The following is a 20,127-nucleotide window of genomic DNA, read 5'->3' on the forward strand; positions in this document are numbered from 1 at the left end:
GAACAGTTTTGAGTAGTATATACACAGGTGTGCTGCGTCAGCTTTTCTAAATATATGACAATATTTATCTATGATGTATGTCTGTATTATATGTATTTATTATTGTATTTATTTAATTATTTAATTATTGTTTATTTTTAATAATTGATTGTTATTGCCTGTATTGTAAGAAGGTCTGTATTGTACATTGTTCATACTGTATTTTCTGTTTTTAAATAATAATAATAATAATAATAATAATAATAATAATAATAATAATAATAATAATAATAATAATAATAATAATAATAAACTTGAAAGAAATGCCTAATATTAAACCTGACGTTTATGTTACTGTATTAAAAATAAGATAAAGGAATCAGATCTTCCGTGGTTTAAAGTTATATGATGAATTGGAGTTGGACTGTCTGCTAAAGGTTGCATAACTTTTAAACGGAACTACAGGTTGTACTAAGCTGCTTGCACAAACATCCTATTTGGTCGTTTATTAGATAAGGGAATTTGCATTAATAGGCTTACCTGGTGATGATGGCCAGATGAGGGGGTCTCATGCATGCGCCCATAAAGAGGACCACGTTTTCATGTCGGGTGTTCCTGTACGCCATCACCTCTCTTTTAAAGGCTTTCAGTTGTTCTTCATTGTCTCTTTCGATGTCAATGAGGCGTATGGCCACTTCTCCATGCCAGCGTCCGTGGTAGACCTGTCCAAACCGGCCTTTGCCGATCAGCTCTCCGATCTCCAGCTGCTCCATGGGAATGTCCCACTCCTGCAGGAAGATGCTGGTCTGGCTGGCCTTGCGTGGGAAGTTTCGTGCGGACAGGAGAGAGAGATTCATCTCCTCAAACTCATCTGCAGAACCTTCAGCTTCATCGTTGCCTTCCTCATTCTGATTGAAAAAAAAAAACAATGATAATTAGAACAGAAAACACAAGAACAAAGAGTGGATGGATAAATACAATGAAAGGATGGATGGATGGATGGATGGAAGACTAACCGAAAGCCACAGAGAACCATCAATAGATAAAAGGATACATACATAATAGGTTCAGTTGATTGATGGATGGATGGATGGATGGATGTAAGATGAACAGATAAAACAAAAGACATGCAGATAAAGAGACAAGAGATGGATAGATGGATGGATGGATGGATGGATGGATGGATGGATGGATGGATGGATTGAAGAATTTATGGAGAGCGACATAATGAAAGAATGTCAGAATTACATCGATAGATAAATGGAGAAATAGATGGATCAATGGAGTGAGAGAGGGAGGGATGGATGGATGGACAGAATTACAGATGAATAGATGGGATAGAAGATGGACAGTCAGAACAACAGATAGGCAGATAAAATGAAAACAATTGGATGGATGGATGGATGGATGGATGGATGGATGGATGGATGGATGGATGGATGGATGGATGGATGGATGGATGGATGGATGGATGGACGAAAGACTGACAGATAGAGAGCAAAAGAGAATGATCAATGTATACATGGATAAATCCGTAATAGGTACAATGGATGGATAGATAGATTGATGAATCGACAGAACAATGGATGGATGGATACAAATGGACACAGAACAACAGACAGGCAGATAAAGAGAAAAGAAATGAATGGATGAATTGATGGATGGATGGATGGATGGATAAACGGAATGGATGGACAGACAGAACAACAGATAGGCAGATAAAGTGAAAACAATTGGATAGATGGATAAAAGAATGACAGATAGAGAGCAAAAGAGAATGAACTATGGATATGTGAATAAATATTTAATAAGTACAATGGATGGATGGATAGATTGATGAATCGACAGAACAATGGATGGATGGATACAAATGGACACAGAACAACAGACAGGCAGATAAAGAGAAAAGAAATGTATGGATGGGTGGATGGATGGATTGATGGATGGATATATGGATGGATGGATTGATGAATGGTGAAAAGACAGAATTACAAATAAAATTTGAAGATGGACAGACAGAACAGAACAGATGGGGAGACAAAAGCGAAAAGAAATGAATGGATGAATTGATGGATGGATGATGGATGGATGGATGGATGGATGGATGGATAAATGGATTGACAGAATTACAGATGAATCGATGGGATAGAAGATGGACAGACAGAACAACAGATAGGCAGATAAAGTGAAAACAATTGGATGGATGGATGAAAGACTGACAGACAGAGAGCAAATGAGAATGATCTATGGATATGTGGTTAAATATGCAATGGATGGGTGGATAGATTGATGAATTGACAGAACAATGGATACAAATGGACAGAACAACAGACAGGCAGATAAACAGAAAATAAATGTATGGATGGATGGATGGATGGATGGATGGATGGATGGATGGATGCATGGATGGATGGATGGTGAAAAGACAGAATTACAAATAAAAGGATTTGAAGATGGACAGACGGAACAGAACAGAACAGATAGGGAGATAAAGAGAAAAGAAATGGATGGATGGAAGAATTTATGGATTGACAGAATGAAAAGATGTCAGAATGACATGAATAGATGAATGAATGACTAAATAGATGAACGGATAGATGGATGGATTAATGGATGGACAGAAATACAGATGAATGGATGGATTAAAGATGAACAGACAGAACAACAGATAGGTGGATAAAGCGAGAAGAAATGGATGGATGGATATAATGGAATAACAGACTGAACAATAGATGGATACATGAATTAACTGATGAATAAACCGACAGAACGAACGAATGTCAGAATGACGAGCATAACAATGGATGAATAGACAAATGAATAAATAAAACAATAGATTATTTGAATTATTTAATTGATTATTAGACAGACAGACAGACAGACAGACAGACAGACAGACAGACAGACAGACAGACAGACAGACAGACAGACAGACAGACAGACAGACTGACTCACATCAGATGTTGGTTCGACTTCAATTTGCAGCAAGGGACTTCCTTTGGGTCTGTGTGAAGAGAGACACAGAAAATGTGTTTGCACAGGCAGGGTCATTTACCTGAGCAGAGGAAAGCCATGTTTCATTTCCAAAGACCTATAATCTAATTAAATCCACTGTTTACTCTACGCCATCTAAGAGGATCAACCCCCTAAAAATCTGCTTCTTCATCTTTATTTTTTTAGCTTGTTCATCCAAGCTCTCGTCTGCAAAGCTCAGTGAGCAGCTTTCAGTTATAATCCTAAAAATAATGCAATCTCACATATTGCCAAGTGATAATCACACAAACAACACAGAAAAATATTTTGGCCAAAACCGTCCCAATTAAATTACAAAGTATCTTAGAAGGAAGCACAGAATAATACTTCATGACCTCAGAAGCGAGTACAGTAATGACTGAAGCATGTAAACATCAAAAGAGATTCAGTGTCTAAAAATACATCAATTTCAAGGCCTCGTTCAACTTGGTTGACTTGCCTTCCGTGTTAAGAAATGCATTTGTTATTGCGCCTTTGACCCTAGTTTGGGTTGAAAAATATGGCAGGACAGTGCCGGAAGATCTGTCAGTCCATTTACGCATATATAAACAACTGCACTCTGCCTCGGTGTCATTACAGTGGCATTATGATACCCCACAATACATAATAATACGCTGCTCTCAAAGATGTACACTTTTGAGATTCAAGGTTTAAGACATCCATGGATACGGATGACATCATCAGTGTAGCGTAAACTCAAGCCCTGCTCTTTGTTTGGCTAAAGTGCGTGTGTATGTGTGTGACTTGTCTTCAGTCACATCAGCTTTTGCACCGCAAATATTTTTGCTCTAATAATTCTGTAATCTAAAATGCTCATGTCTGCCATAAATAGACACAAGCCGTGGCGAAACTGTCTGACATGTCTGTGGCCTTTCACTGGGCATCGCTCTAAATACGTACACAGACACACACACACACACACACACACACACACAGTATAGGACTGAACATGACATTTCAGACACTTTTGTGTATTAATAAACAATGCTAAATGGTCTTGGCATGTCTTTATAAGTGGCACAAATAGATTGTACAGGGTTTGACCTCTATCCAAAAAAGGCATCAAAGCATCATGACGGTACATCATTTGCATATTACGCTATTGGTATTTTTATTTTTTTGCATTCAGAATGAATAGAAGCTGATTAAGCTTTAGAGACCGCTATAAAACCTTAAATATAACCAGAAGTAATTAGATTATTTTGTTTTATGCACAATTTTAGCTTTAAATTTAATTTCTATTGTTAATTGATTCATTTTATTACTAATAATGCATACAGTTTAACATGAGCTAAATTTCTACATCATTTATTTATTTATTTTTATTTTTTAAGACTTATACTTGTATAAGGGATCCCAATGCTGAAATGTAACAGGCATCTACACTGTAGAAAATGCTGGGTTTCATGCAATTCCTTCATGTTGTCACAACACATCGATTAAATAAACTTAAAGTAATAAATTGTAAACAAAACCACATGTGTGCTAAAATCAGACATTGATGGAACAGAAATGCTTGTGTTCCCTTGGGGTGGAGTCAGCTATGCAACCATTTTGCAACCAAAGCTTTGTTGTCTGACAAACTCTTGCTGTAGCTCTGAGGGATCGCTCACATATTGAGCTCTATTTTAACAAGTCTAAAGCGTATGGTGCAAAAATTAAGGGAGTGTCTGAATCCACTTTTGCTATTTTAAGGATGGAAAAATCCAGTTTGCGCAGTGGTGCATGGTCTAACAGGGTTGTGCTTATTCTCTTGATGAGCTATGGGTGTGTTTGGGCATGACGTCTATTAAACCAACCAGTGTCTCATCCACCATTCCTTTTAAGAGTCAGTTGAGTCGCTCCATGGTGCATTTGCTATTTACATGGCGGACTTTATAAGTGGAAAAACTGAACGCTTCACTAGTGAGATAACAGTGAAACAGACCATCTGCAGCACGATCATAAAGAAGGAGTCTCCTCCATTCGGCCTCTTTACTTTTACCCTTTACTTTACTACATTACTTTCGTGAAGAAAACGGTGGAAACTCCCTCCACTGAAGACATCCATTAGCCTACATATTTAATTTCATTTGTTAAGTGCAAAGATTTGTTTCAAAACTATTTCTAAATTCAGTTCTAATTTCCAGCAAACGAATAAATGAACAATAATAACGCTGAGTTATATCCTATTCTTATGAATCATATGGTGATGTATACGTCTCCAAAACCCACCAGATGGACAAATCTAAACTTGTTTTTATTAAAACAAATATAAATATGCATTTAAATAACATTGCTAATAATAATAACATTAATCAAATGCAAATTGTCGTGAATAAACTGAAAAAGTCCCCCCGAGATGAAGATAGCATGAAGATAGTGGTTTTTATATTTATGGAGAAAATAATTATAACATTTTAATCCTTTAATTTTTTTCATATGTAAAGATATTTGTGTATTGCTGTACATCCTGTGTGTATTAAGCAATGTGTAAGTGTTTGCACCCGCATAGGCGCATAACTAACACACTCTGTGTTAGACTTTAGACCAGCCTTTAGTTGGCGCGGTCTATAAACAATGCGCCTTAACACACCTTTTTAGTCCACAAAGTGGCACGACTGGATTTTCTATTTAAACCAAAACGCAAACTAAAAAATTAGAGTTGTGCTGGTCAAAAAATAGCAACAAATCACACCATTCACATCTTGTGCTGTATTGTGCCGGGTGTATGATAGGGCCCATTAAGGCTTTATTTCAAATGAAGGTGCACACAAATAGAGAGCAATACACAATTTTGTACACATTCCAGTTATAATAGTTGACTACCCAGCAGGCACCTAGATGTCAAAATGACATCAAAAAAACATCAAAATGCCAATTGATTTGATGTCAAAACCTTAACGTCCATTAGACATCCACACATTGATGCCCTTTTGACCGTGAAAGTACCACCACAATAAATATTATAATTTAAGAAATGTTTAATTCATCTGAAAGCTTTAATCACAAATTGACACTGGATTTGCATCCCTACAATGTGTGTAAACTACCTTGATATGACGTCAAACTGACATCTAACATTGGCATCAAAAAAACATGTCAGAAATCGATTACAGGGCAGTCCTGAAAATCAATGTTAGATGTCAATTTGTTGTCATTTTGACATCAAGGTAGTTAATTGACATCAAATCAATTTGCCTTTTTAATGTGCTTTTTGATGTTATTTTGACATCAAGTTGCCCACTGGTTAGTTATGGTTAGTTTAGAAATGCAGAACAGTCAAACACTGCAAAAAACGGTAATGTATGACTTGTTGCCTTTGGTCCAGACCAAATGAACTGAACCACAGAAGTAAAAGAACTTGAATAGACCTAAACTAGTTTGAACAAATCATAAAAATACTATTTATTTAACTACATTTTAACAAAATTTTATAAAAGACTGCCACAAAATATTGCTCGTTATTAAAATATTACAAAACGATAAGAGTTATTATAAGTTCACTTAAAAAAAGAACTCCTCTCTAGAACTACTCAGAATTAATTATGCTTATATTGAACACAATGACATCTATAATTCATTCTCAGAAATAAAGGTACAAAATCTGTCACTGGGGATGGACCTTTTTAAACGGTCCATTTTGGTTCCTAACAGGTCCTTAAAGGTACATATTAATATTCAAAAAACAAAAATGTGTACCTCATAGTACCTTAAAGGTTGGTTTATACTTCTGTGTCGAGTGATCGGCATGACCCACAGTGCATGCCTTGTGCGTAACTGTGTATATACTTCTGTGTGCTGTTTGTGTTACTCTGCATTAAAGGGAACATAGTTTACCTCTTTTTTATGATTTAATATTAATATTATGGTTCTTCTGAGTGTGCCAGTTTAGGTTCAGTTTAAAACACAATTCAGATTTTTTTTATTATAATGTGTTAAAAAGTGTCATGTTGGGGGCGTGTCCACAGTTCGCTGATTTATGGGTGTGTTGCTTCACATGTAAATTAGTTTCGGCTTCCCGCCAACGTAACAAGGGGGCGGGGCCATGAGCTCACCCGCTCTGCGTTTGCAACAGAGTCTGGCAGGCAGACAGAGAAAAAGCTGGAGTGAGAGGATCACCATTCAGTTGTACATGTACGACTCTGACACAGACCAAGCAGAGAGTACAAAATCTTTTGTGTCTTTGTACAGTTTTACAGCCAACTGTGTGCTAGTTTCAAGTGCCGAGCTTGTACACAGAAACTAATAACCACACATACTGAATTAACTTTGACTGAGGCACCGGATGCGCCACTCGAAGCCGCGACACGGCACAGCAGACACTCTCTGTGGCGTGGCAGAAACATGAAGTGTCCCGAATCGTCGCGCTACGCATTTTTGAATTCTAAACATAGGTTTCTGCAGCGGTCCGCGGCGCCCAGCCGTCGACTTGAGTGTACCCTGATAGAAACCGATGTTTAGAATTCTAAAACGCATGCTAGTTAAGATCACAGGGAGCTTCTGGGATCGCGAGAAATGCAAACGGCTGAAGTATAAGGTAGACTCAATGAGAAGTACACATGTTTGCAAACCTACCTAAAGATACAACCAATAATTCTGATTAGAGCGATAATGTGGAGAATATTAATCTTGTGTTGAGCCCAATGAGCCTTGCATCTAAAAATAGAGCTAGGGTGTTCCTTTAGTGATATCGCTTCGACTCACGCTGAAAATGGCGGACGTGAATCAACAAACTGAGGATATGATGACGCGCCTGTCAATCAATATTGGTGGGCGGGGGGACCGCTCTCCTACGTAAAGTTGCGGTCGGTTTGAAAACCGCTCCAATTGGTCCACCGTTTTTTATGTTGTTAAATTGAAAAAAAAAAGCTCTGGGTGTGTTTATATCACCCCAATATGACAGTCTATACACCATACATGCACATATGGATGTCCAAACAGTTTGAAAAGTAGATTTTTTTACCATAGGTGCCCTTTAAGTTATATGTAAAATGTTTTTATAAGTATATTTATAAGTAACTTTATCAGTAGATTTGCTATATGTACATTTATATAGTTTACATAGTTTTACACAGTGTACTGACTCTCACAAGTGTATCTCGAGTTATTTTGTCTGATAGTTAAATATATTTTAAATAAACTACAAAAAAAAACATTTATAAACTTATTTTTTCCTCAGATTCTTTCTTGAAACTCTTCCCTCTTCGTCACATACTCTACCTGTTTGATGGCTCATTATGCAGGTCTTTGTCTTCTCAGGTGTGAATCACTGCATTAGTAATGATAGTTCACGCCTTCTCGCATAGACCATTTTCACTCAAAAAGTGACTTAGAAATTTTTTTATTCATTATATTGTTTTCTTTGAACAAGTAAACAAGATGATTTTCCACATCATTTTGAAGCAAAAACACTAGGCTATAAGATCCAGTTCTTAAAAGTCTTGTGAACAAATGTTCTCTGTGTGTTTCACAGCCTTGTTTCAGTGACTTCAAAATTGTAGTTCTTCACTAACCACGCATAAACATTTATTTACACACAAATACATACATGCTGCTTTGGTAACATTGGAGAAACTAAATCTTTAGTGACTAATGCAATCTTAATGTGAATTATTACTAAGATATTTAATCACCCTTATCATTTTGTGTGCGTTCATGCTTTAGTTCCAGATCTCAGAGAGCTGTGATTTATAAAACTCTACACTGGCAGACTGATGTCATCACATGGAAATGTGTACTAAAATGTCAAATAAACAAACTCAGATACACCTATGAAACAAACACACACTTACCCAGGCTCAGACAGAACAGGGTGCAGTATGACTTGAGGGGCCCTGGTGGGAACCTCAGGGGCCACATCTACAAAAAGAGGAGTCAAAAGGTAAATGACAAGGCAGATAGGAGAGAGAAATGACATCATTCGTAAAAGGCTGTTTTTAATAGACTAGCAGAGATCTAAATTGGTAGAATCCTGCTGGAGCACCGCTGAGAACAACAACAATTAAGTCTTCGATTTACAATGCAACAGCAGGAAGCGCTTTGGATGTGTTTACTGCACAAACATCTGAAGACTGAAACTACCCTTCAACAGTTTTAAAGGAGTAAAGGCATTCACATTTAGAATTAAGCTTTTCACAAATATAGGTAAGTATTTTATTGCTTTTATAATAATTGTTTTTTGAGCGGCAAATCTTTGCTCAAGCCTCATTCTCATAAAAAGACAACATTGTTATCATACAGGAAAATCACATTGGTGATTGGTATCATATAGGGAAAAAACTATAGTCACGTTTTATTCTACCACCTAACTATGTTGTCATTTAGACTTTTTTGGCATAAAAAAACAAATAAAAGTTGCCATGTTTTTTTCCAGAGATGTTTATATTCAGTTTTAGACAACAGAATACTAATGTTTTAATCTCATAAGTTAAAAAGTCATTATTTGATAGAATAACCCCTATTTTCAATACTAACAAATGAAAATATATGTTATTCATAACAGTTATCATTTTTTTGGAATAATGTGAAATGTTGAAAAGTTTTATTAAACATTTAAATTATAAAATAAATATGAAAATTTTCTGAATGCCACAGACCCTGTTTATAAATATTGCCAGATTCTATTTATGAATGAATAAATAAATAAATAAATAAATAAATAAAAATAAATAAATAAATAAATAAATAAATAAATGCAGACTAATTTGTATTCGTTTCATTTTCCAACAACGATGTTAAACAAAGTGACTAGATTTTTACATTCAATAATAATACAGTCTGGGTTGGTCTAAAATAAGCATATTATTAATATTTCACAACATATTATTTACAACTTTGTTTAAAAAAAAAACAAAAGTCTATTCAAAAGTGGCTAGTAGATAAAGGCATCCCGAAACATGACTCAAAAGCATAAATACCCATTAAACCCTTAAATCAAGTACTACCAGGCAACCATAAATGAACATATTTATATATTTTTTTACATTGTACCTATATATTTATATATTTGATATTTATTTAGTTTTTGTAAACGTATATATTTATACATTTTTTTGTATACATGTTTTTGACCACATTTTTGTTATTATTGTTAATTTTTTCATTTGCTGGAAATTATAACTGAATTTAGAAATAGTTTTGAAACAAATCTTTGCGTTTAACAAACAACATTAATTATGTAGGCTAATGCATGTCTTTAGCTTTTGCGCCCTGTGCTTTAGACTTTGCACCTAGATCATTAAAATAGAGTCCTTTGTTTCAAACAAAAATAAAATCTTAATTAGAGCCTATTTAAAAGCAGAGTTAAATGTCTAGCTGATAATGTCTAGCTGATATCAGCATCCCAATCCCAATGATTCAAAAGCATAAATACACATTAAACATCAAGTACTACCAGCAACCATTAATGAATATACACTAAAAAAAATGACGTTTGCTGTTTGTTTAAACTACTTATTTAAAATGAGCTGAAACAACACAATTTTTTTAGATGTTTTTGGGACAAAGTAATTGTTTTATGTTCAGTCTACTTGAATGTAAAAAAAAACAATTGAGTTAACTTAATCAATTTGTATTGGGACAGCATGAAGGAATTGTGTGGAATCCAGTATTTTTGTGTGTGTGTGTGCACAGAAAACAATTATGAGTGCCACATAATCGATTTGTGTTTGGACAACATAAAGGAATGAAGTTAAATTAGTAGTGTTTACAAATTTAATTAGATTGAACATAAAACAATTAAGTTGTCCCAAAAACACCTCAAGAATTGTGTTGTTTCAACTCATTTTAAATACAGTAACTAGTTAGAACAAACAACAAATGCAATTTCTTTGAGTGTATTCATATATTTTTATGACACACTACTGTTAGTAAAGACAAAACCCAAATTGGTTCTCTTATAAGAAACAATTTCCTTTCAAAAACAAACTGTGATCGCAGCCGCTCCCCCGGTTCACCTCTCCCCTGGAATAAGCCAGCGAAATTGGCATTAGCGGCCTTTGATTCTACACTATCAAGCTACCAACACATCGCCTTTCCTCCCTCCAGAAGCTCATCATCAAAATCCTGCAGCGAGCCGAGTGCCTCCCACAGCATACAGCCACTTATCAGCCTTTATTTGTCAGACCTCGCTTTTAAAAGAGCCATCATTAGAGCGTACAGCATTGCTTGGTTAAGAGACTACAAGAAGGAGACCAAAGAGCGGGTTTTTGTTGCGCCTCGAAGAAAAAAAAAAGACATCAAAAAAGGTATGTCGCGTTGCATTATGGGTAGGGGTAATGACCAATTATGACACACTTACCGGGGAAGATGAACTGCTGCTTGTATTTGTAGAAATGAGATGCTGAAAGGAGGCACAGGAGAGAAGCAGTGAGAATTCAATCAAATTCAACAAAGCCCACAAGATTATTGGTCGGTGTTATTGCTCTGCGAGAAAACAAAAAAATCTCCAGTTTATCGCAAACAGGAATGCAAAAGGGAGAGTTTTAGGAGTTTTGAAAACTGTGAATCCTTTGCTAATTTAAATCTGGAATTTACATGGCCTGAATAGACAGCAATTAGTTCAAAATTCAGCTGTGGAGCTTCTGACATGAACTCATAAGCAAGAAAAGTCAGAATTATTAACCCTACTGAATTATTAGCCCCCTGTATATTTTTTCCCCCCAATTTCTATTTAACGGAGAGAAGATTCACATTATCATTTTGTTTTATTATTATTTTAAAAACTATTTTAAAGACCAGAATCACAATATCAACTTCATATAAAAGCCACAGGGTTGTTTGTTTGGCTGCTTCACCTAGTTAATTTTTATTTATTTATTTACTCCTTCATTCCATCAATCATTTATATTTTTTATGTTCGGTGACAGAATTCTACAAGTGCACTGAAGTCAGGTTGAAATGTGGGGTGGATATGCAATGATCATCACTGAGAAAGGATCTGTATCTGGATTAGTTAAATCAGCGGTTCCCAACAGGGGGGTCCCTTATACACTTTAAGCTGTATAGAAGTGTCTTTAAAAATATCTAGTCAAATATTATTTACTGTCATCATGACAAAGATAAAATAAATCAGTTATTAAAACTTTTATGTTTATAAATGTATTGAGCAAATCTGCTCTCTGTTAAACAGAAATTGGGGAAAAAAATAAACAGGGGGGCCAATAATTCATGGGGGCTAATAATTCTTTCAGGACTCAGGTATGATATTAGGTGTATGTTTTTGAGCTGGCACCTGTCAGGTTGGACTGTTTCTGCTGCCTGGCGCTCTGTGGTGAAGGATGGAGAGGAGATGGAGGAGTGGCGCTGGGCGGCAGAGGAGGAGCAGGAGATGACGGGGTGGACGAGGTGGTGGACGAAGGGTTACTGCTGGAGTCCGGTTGATACGGCACAGGAATGTGGTCCTGAAACAGAGAGAAGGGCATTTTTTGAAATCGCATAAGAAAACACTCCTCGCTCCCTGCTCATTACAGACGCGGTCAGACATCAGTAAACCCAACTGCATTCTCACGCTCGGTTAAAGATTAATCAAAAAGCAGAGCCGATGTCCCATGGGCTGAAAACTGGACAGCCGGGCTACGTTTGAAAAGCTGCCCGACTTCATATTAGAAAGAGGAAGGCATCAACAGCCAGCAGTGCTGTCAGAGAACATCACGAGCGCCGCATTTATTTGATAAGACAACAGGAAATAAAAAAAGACATGACACAATGGAATGGCAGTGCGTAAATGGCTTTTGAATGCTATTTCTGGCGTAGTGTCACAACATTTATGCATTCGGCAGATGCTTTTATCTGAAGCGACTTACATTGCGTTTATTTATCAGTTCTTGCTTTCCCTGAGAATCGAACGCAAAACCTAGGCTAAAATGCTCGTGAGATTGAGGGGATTTTGAAGAAAAAATAATGTGAAATTAAGTTATTACAAATTATTCGCCCTCATGTTAATAGTCTTTTTCTTTTTCAAATATTTCCTAAATTATGTTTAACAGAGCAAGAAATCTTTCACAGTATTTCCAATAATATTTTTTCTTCTGGAGAAAGTCTTATTTGTTTAATTTCGGCTAGAATAAAAGCAGTTTCTTTTATTTTTGTGTCGCATCGCGTCACGTTATGGTTGACCGACACTGAACCGGGGAACCAATAAAACAACAACATGCCCAATAGATGAATAAACGTCACCATATTTCGAAAGATCATGCACCCATTGGCTAAATTCCCAATCAGTTAAGCTAGAAAGTAAGCTACTGGCTAAAAGTAGCTTACAGATATGCATATGCAGAACGTCAAAACCCTCGACTGCTTTGTTTAGATTTTAGTAACTGTAACTTTGACTTTTTATTCAGTTCGTGGTCTCATTTTATTTGTAACACTGTAAGCTGTGATATTGTCCTGCTTTTTACTACAAAGATGCCGTTTTTGACCATAAGTTACATAGAAAACAATAGGTCATTTTTACTACTAACATTCCATGACTTTTCCAAGATTTTTCCAGAACTTTCAAGTACATTTTCATGACGTAATGTTTCATGTAATATCTACATATACATGGTAAATAATAAAAAAAACAATGATTTTCAAATTTATTACAGCATATCAAAGAACACGCAACTATCTAATTTGTTTACTTTTTTTTTTTATGTATGTAAAACTGATTTTGATAATGCTTACACAGCACTAACAATGTGGGAGCAAGTTTTTGGCCAAGGACAGAAAGTAAGTAAAGACAACTAACCTATATTGAAGTTAGGGCTGCACAATGTATCGTTTCAGCATTGATATCGCAATGTGTGCATCCGCATTAGTCACATTGCAGGGTATGCAATGTTGGGCATATAGTTTAAACAAAAAGTTCAATCATAATGGAGTAAATGTTTATCATCTGCATGCATTTTTAAAGAGATAGTTCACCCAAAAATTACTAACCATTTTCATTACACCCTTCACTTTTTTAAAAAAAAAATGAAAGCAAAAGAATATGATTGAATAACTCCTATTGTATTGAAACAAGTGGAGGGTGAGTAAATAGTGAGTACATTTTAATCTTTGAGTGAACTGTCCCTTTAAGGCCTGTGACTGTGTGAATGTTTCAATATTTCACATTTTAAAACATCCAGCCACAAGAAATTTTTTGTAACTTTAATAAAGATTAAATAATATACAATGACGACTATGCAGTGATGATTATTCAATATCTGTACCTGAATAGTGAATACCTGAAAACTATAATTCACTTTTATATTTACTATATTTTATTTATCTACCCTTGTAATTTATTTGTTATATATTATTCGAGATTTACTCTTCTACAAAATCCCCCCAATCAATCCAAATAAACCTGTTAAATCATCTGGTGAAATTGTTTTCACATCGCAATATATCACAGAGATACAAAATATGGTAATGTCAGACTTTTCCAATATCGCGCAGCCCTAATTCAATACAGATATTTGTTAAACTAATTTCCATGACTTTTCCAAAACTTTGTGGGTTTTTCTGTTTTTCCAAAACTTTTTCAGGCCTGGAAAATGCCATGTCAAAATTCCATGGTTTTCCATGACCGTATGTACCTTGTAAATGTGTTTGCTGGGAGAGTGTTCTGAGGACTCTTATCTTTTTCAAATAAACTGTGATGAACAGCAATGAATGCGTGTGTGTCTTGATATTACGATGATATGTACTCCATATCTAATAAGCGTTTTCTGTACAACTTGTACAAATTTAGCTAATATATTCTCTATAAGCTTCCATAAACTGCATGATGTGTTTACTTGTGTTATCCTTATTGCCAGTAAGGGGGCAAACACTTTTTCACACTATTATACAGTACATATAAAACACTTATCGCAAGTAATGTTTCTAAATTAATGTTTTTATTTTGCTTTAATGTCAAAATATGGCTTTCAACATCATTCACTGTAACAGATATGTTTGGTAAATGAAATAACACTTTTTTTTCAACCATCTAAGACAGGGGGGTCCAAACTCGGTCCTGGAGGGCCGGTGTACTGCATAGTTTGGCTTTAACTTCCTTCAACACGCCGGCCAGGAAGTTTCTAGTATAGCTAGAAAGAGCTTGATTAGCTGGCTCAGGTGTGTTTAATTGAGGCTAGAACTAAAATATGCAAGACACCGGCCCTCCAGGGCAAAGTTTGGACACCCCTGATCTAAGAATATAAGCTATCACAGCTAACTCTATTATATTTAAAATTAATAAAATATAGCGTCAAAGTATAAAGATTTAAAATGAAAAGGTTCCATGTTCTGTAAAATGTTGTTAAATAAAACATCAATGCCAACAACTACACTTTTTTAATAGCATAACGGCCCTTTTTTTAAAAAGCTACCCAGTTACTTTTAACCAACTGGTCATGAGAGGACTTTTAGTGGCTGAATGAAGTCACTTCAGTTCACACGGAAGTTTTAGCAGCATTAATGCCACAGAGAGTGAGAGAAAGAGAGAGAGAGAGAGAGAGAGAGAGAGAGAGAGAGAGAGAGAGTACGTGTTCTTGCATTTAAAAGATGCACAACAGAACTGAACACACACATCTTCAGACACATTATTAAATGTAGACTTGACATGTTGTCTAAAAAATGTCGCACTAATCACACCATGCCTCCATGCTAATAAACAATAAAAAATTTAAGAAGATTGTTTGATCTTGGTCTGAAATAAACTGATTTGCATGGCAAGACAAAAGCTACAAGTAAAGCTAAAAAGGTACAGGAAGGTTGTTTGGTCTTGGTCTGCAAAAAATTGTATTACAAAGGGGTCATGAACTGCCTTTTTAATGATTTTGTACCGTTCTCCGAGCTCCACTTAGACTGTTATTAAGCTTTTTATATGAAAAAGTATACTTTAGAAGTAATAATTTCTTTCCTGTTGTGAGCCCCCTCACCAGCACACACCATTTTAATGAAGTGGCAGATTGCATACTCGTATGTAAACCCTGCCTGTGTATGACTAGCTATTTGTTTGCATATTGCAGCGATTCATTTGTGCTGTTCAATTCCTGTCAGCTTTGACCCAGCGATTCATTTGTGCTATTCAATTCCTGTCAGTTTTGTCCCAGCGATTCATTTGTGACATTCAATTCTTGTCAGTTTTGACCCAGTGATTCATTTGTGTCGTTCAATTCCTGTCAGTTTCGACTCAGCGATTCATTTGTGAAGTTCAATTCCTTTCAGTTTTGACTCAACGATTCATTTGTGCTGTCCAATTCTTGTCAGTTTTGACTTAGTGATTAATTTGTGCTATTCGTTACTCCATAGAGAGAATTATCAGTAATCACTTAAATCACTTAATCACTTAAAGTTTGGTCCGTTCTAATCTATTGTATAACTTCAAGAACTGTACCAGTTGTTTTTGCTTCTTTTATGTAATGTTTGGTGTTTGGATTCATTTTTGAAGCTTGGAATGCCATTCATTTGTGTTACATAGTACATCACAGAAGTCAAAAATATTTAGTTACTAAACCTGAGTAAGCTAAAAAACATGTGACACTGGACCACGACGTTGCATGGGTATATTTTTCACAATATTCAAAAGTGCATTGTGTGAATTGAAAAAAAATTAGTAATTGGATTTACAAAATTTTTTTAGGGTACGTTGTAGCAAACAATTTACATGGTCTGAACTTAAACAAACAAATTATCAAGATGACCAGTGATCCAGGCTTGATAAACAATCACTTTCACTCGGACTACAATGCTGTCACCATATGAACTACAGATCCTGTCATGCACCTCACTCGCACCTGTTCCTGTTCACCTTTGATCACACACACAGAGCTGGAAGCTCATGATGGACTTATCATATGGACCTTATAAACAGCACACACACAAACTTTGCTGTTCTTGTTTTAGTACACAACGAAGCGTTTTCCTTGTTTTGACTTTGTGTCGAAACATCAGTTTCACGTCAGCCATCCCTATAGCCTCCTGGATCACTCTCTTTGCTTGTGTAATGATCATGTTCCATGAAGATATTTAGTAAATTAAAACTATAAATATATTGAAACTGAATTCTTGATTACCAATATGGAATGCTAAGGACATTTGGACAATGTTTCGGTCCAGTATTTATTTATTAATTTATTTATTTATTCATTTATTTATTTATTTGTTTATTATTATTATTATTATTATTATTATTATTATTATTATTATTGTTGTTGTTGTTGTTGTTGTTGTTACTGTTATTATTATTGCGTTGTTGTTGTTGTTTGGAAACAATGTTTCCTTGATATTATTGGTATTTCTTTTACTTTGAGACTAACTCTGCCTTGCACCTGGAGATAATTTCGCATGGTCAGCTTTATAAGCGGATGCGGAATGTGCTTCGTGTGGCTCTTTGTTTCCACAGCGTTTCTGGGTGATCCTCCTGTTTTGCTCTGTCGCAAGCTGAGGAGCCATGTTGGGTGTTGTTGCCGTTTGTTCCCAGTCTGTGTTAATCTGTATTATGTCATGTTTGTTTCATTCATTTTCTTTTCAGCTTAGTCGCTTTATTAATCAGGGGTCGCCACAGCGGAATAAATCGCTAACTTATCCAGCACATGTTTTATGCAGCAACCCAACACTGGGAAACACCTATGCACTCCTGCATTCACACACATACACTATGGCCGATTTAGCTTATTCAATTCACCTATATCGCATATGTTTGGACTGTCGGGGAAACCGGAGCACCCGGAAACCCACACCAACATGGGGAGAACACCAAACTCCACACAGAAATGCCTTGTTTGTTTCTTTTATTATTTTTGATTGAGTAAAAATTGTCGTTAACTTAATTATATATTTTTCTGTTTCCATTATAGTTTTCTTCGGGAAAAAAATGCATTCTGTCTCGAAATAAATAGAGAATTGACTTTGAGTTGTGTGTGTCCTTTTTAGGTTGCTGACTCCTGCATAGACGAGCATTACAAAACAGGGTTCATAATAACAATTTTAAAGGCGATTTTATTTAAACCCTTAGATTTCAGATTTTCAAATAATCGTTTCTTAGCCAAATATTGTCCAATCTTAATAAAAAACCATATATTAATGGAAATCTTATTTCATGTTTTCAGCTTTCAGATAATGCATCATCAATTTCCAAAGAATGTTACATTTATGACTGGTTTTGTGGTCCACATTCACAAAAACATTATTAATTTCTTTATACAGCATGTGTTTTGCAATCTGTAGTTAAATCCATTTTAAAAGTAACCTTCCTGGCCCTGCGTGTTTACCAATAAACAAAAAAGTGTGTGCCAAAAAAAAAGAGAGAAATGTTGTTTGGACTTCGCATGCATGCCAAGTTATTTCCATAAAAAGCAAAAGCACACAGGAAGGACCTGCAGCACCAATCTGCCCGATTGTAATAATGTTGACAGTGTAACCGGGCTGAGGTGTGTTTGCTCTGTGTAACTCATCTTACCTTGTTGATTTTGTTGGTCTTGGGGAGCGTCTGGCTGATGTGCAGGTCTGAGTACCTGAGGGGGTTGTTGATGTCACACGGCACCGACTCGGTCCTGACCAGCTGACGGGCTGAGAGAGAAACAGCAGAGTATCCACGGTAACGGGAGCCAGTTGTCACGGAAACAGGACAACTCAGAAAAGTCTTGTCACATTTTAATGGAGGAGCCACTAAACCATGTATTATGTACAGTATATGTGAGAAGTAGCACATGTATGACATGTATGGAAATTCAACAGCAGGGCATATCAAATATAGTTGTTTTTTTCCAGCATAGAAAACTATATATATATAGATCAATTTATATATAGATCAGTTCAAGATTGAAAGCAAGAATCTAGTAATTAGGGGTGTAATATACATTGTTATACTGAGATACCACAGTATAAATATACAACAATATGCATCAGTGATTTGTTATATGATGGCGCAGTGGGTAGCACGATCGCCTCACAGCAAGAAGGTTGCTGGTTCAAGCCCCAGTTGGGTCAGTTGGCATTTTTGTGTGGAGTTTGTATGTTTTTACTGTGTTGGCGTGGGTTTCCTCCGGGTGCTCTGGTTTCCCCCCCAGTCCAATGACATGCGCTAGAGGTGAACTTAAACTAAATTGGCTGTAGTGTATGTGTGTGAATGTGAGAGTGTACCCAGTTTTGGGTTGTGGCTGTAAGGGCATCCGCTGAGTAAAACATATGCTGAATATGTTGGCTGTGGTCACCCCTGATTAATAAAGGGACTAAGCCGAAAAGAAAATGAATGAATGAATATTGCTGTTTTCAACTAGTATTTGATCAGATAAATGTAGACTCTTATCTTAAGAGCATATTCAGACCTGTGCTTTCCTTTCTGCAGTGCAAAAATGCTTCAGTCGGCACCCAACCTAAATAAAATAAGAATCTAATATTTCATTCATTCATTTTTCTTCGCCTTAGTCCCTTATTTATCAGGGGTCGCCACAGCGGAATGAACCACCAACTATTGCAGCAAATGTTTTCCGCAGTGGATGCCCTTCCAGCTGCAACCCAGTACTGGGAAACACCCACACACTCACATTCTCTCTCTCTCTCACACACACACACACACACACACACACACACACACTCATACACTACAGCCAATTTTGTTTACCCAATTCACCTATAGCGCAAGTCTTTGGACTGTGAGGGAAACTGGAACACCCGGAGAAAACCCACGGGGAGAACTCCACACAGAAACGCCAACTGGCCCAGCTGGGACTCGAACCAGTGACCTTCTTGCTGCGAGGTGACAGTGCTAACCACTGAATCACCGTGCCACCCCAAAAATGTTAATACAATATTACAATCCTCCCCAAATACAAAATGTAAGGTATAAAACAGAAAATAATGTTTAAGGAGCAACAAACCTTCTTCCTTACCTTGCGACGTTCCTTGATCTGTGATATCACAAACGAGGTAAACAAAGCGGTGAAAACAGAAAAAAGAGAAAGCGAAACTAAGACTGAAGGAGATTCATAATGCTTGACAGAGAACAGGACAAATCATTTAGCACATTAACACAAAAGGAATGTGAAGCTATAACAATGCCAGTCTTTTGAATAGTTCCACAATTCTTCCAATTACATGCATTCATGCATTCGTAAACCAATTTTCGTAAACGTCTGCAATTAAATGTTAAATAAATTGAATATAAAGGCATTACAA

The 20,127-nt window shown here is 36.1% G+C and overlaps 1 protein-coding gene across 3 annotated transcripts in view; it reads right to left on the minus strand.

Moving 5' to 3' along the window:
- The window catches only part of ksr2 (kinase suppressor of ras 2), a 248,940-nt gene that overhangs the window by 54,288 nt on the left and 174,525 nt on the right, over positions 1–20,127 (minus strand). For 2 of the 3 annotated variants that reach the window (XM_056457390.1, XM_056457387.1), the window contains exons 10-16: positions 19,830–19,859; positions 18,410–18,519; positions 12,227–12,395; positions 11,294–11,335; positions 8,787–8,853; positions 2,935–2,983; positions 520–887 (exon numbers count right to left, since the gene is read on the minus strand). In XM_056457390.1, coding sequence (XP_056313365.1) covers positions 520–887; positions 2,935–2,983; positions 8,787–8,853; positions 11,294–11,335; positions 12,227–12,395; positions 18,410–18,519; positions 19,830–19,859 — 835 coding nt within the window. The remainder of the gene's footprint in view (positions 1–519; positions 888–2,934; positions 2,984–8,786; positions 8,854–11,293; positions 11,336–12,226; positions 12,396–18,409; positions 18,520–19,829; positions 19,860–20,127) is intronic. The other variant, XM_056457388.1, reaches the window with a different exon arrangement.

This window comes from Danio aesculapii, chromosome 5, assembly GCF_903798145.1.
Source record: "Danio aesculapii chromosome 5, fDanAes4.1, whole genome shotgun sequence".
NCBI classification, from domain to species: Eukaryota; Metazoa; Chordata; class Actinopteri; order Cypriniformes; family Danionidae; genus Danio; species Danio aesculapii.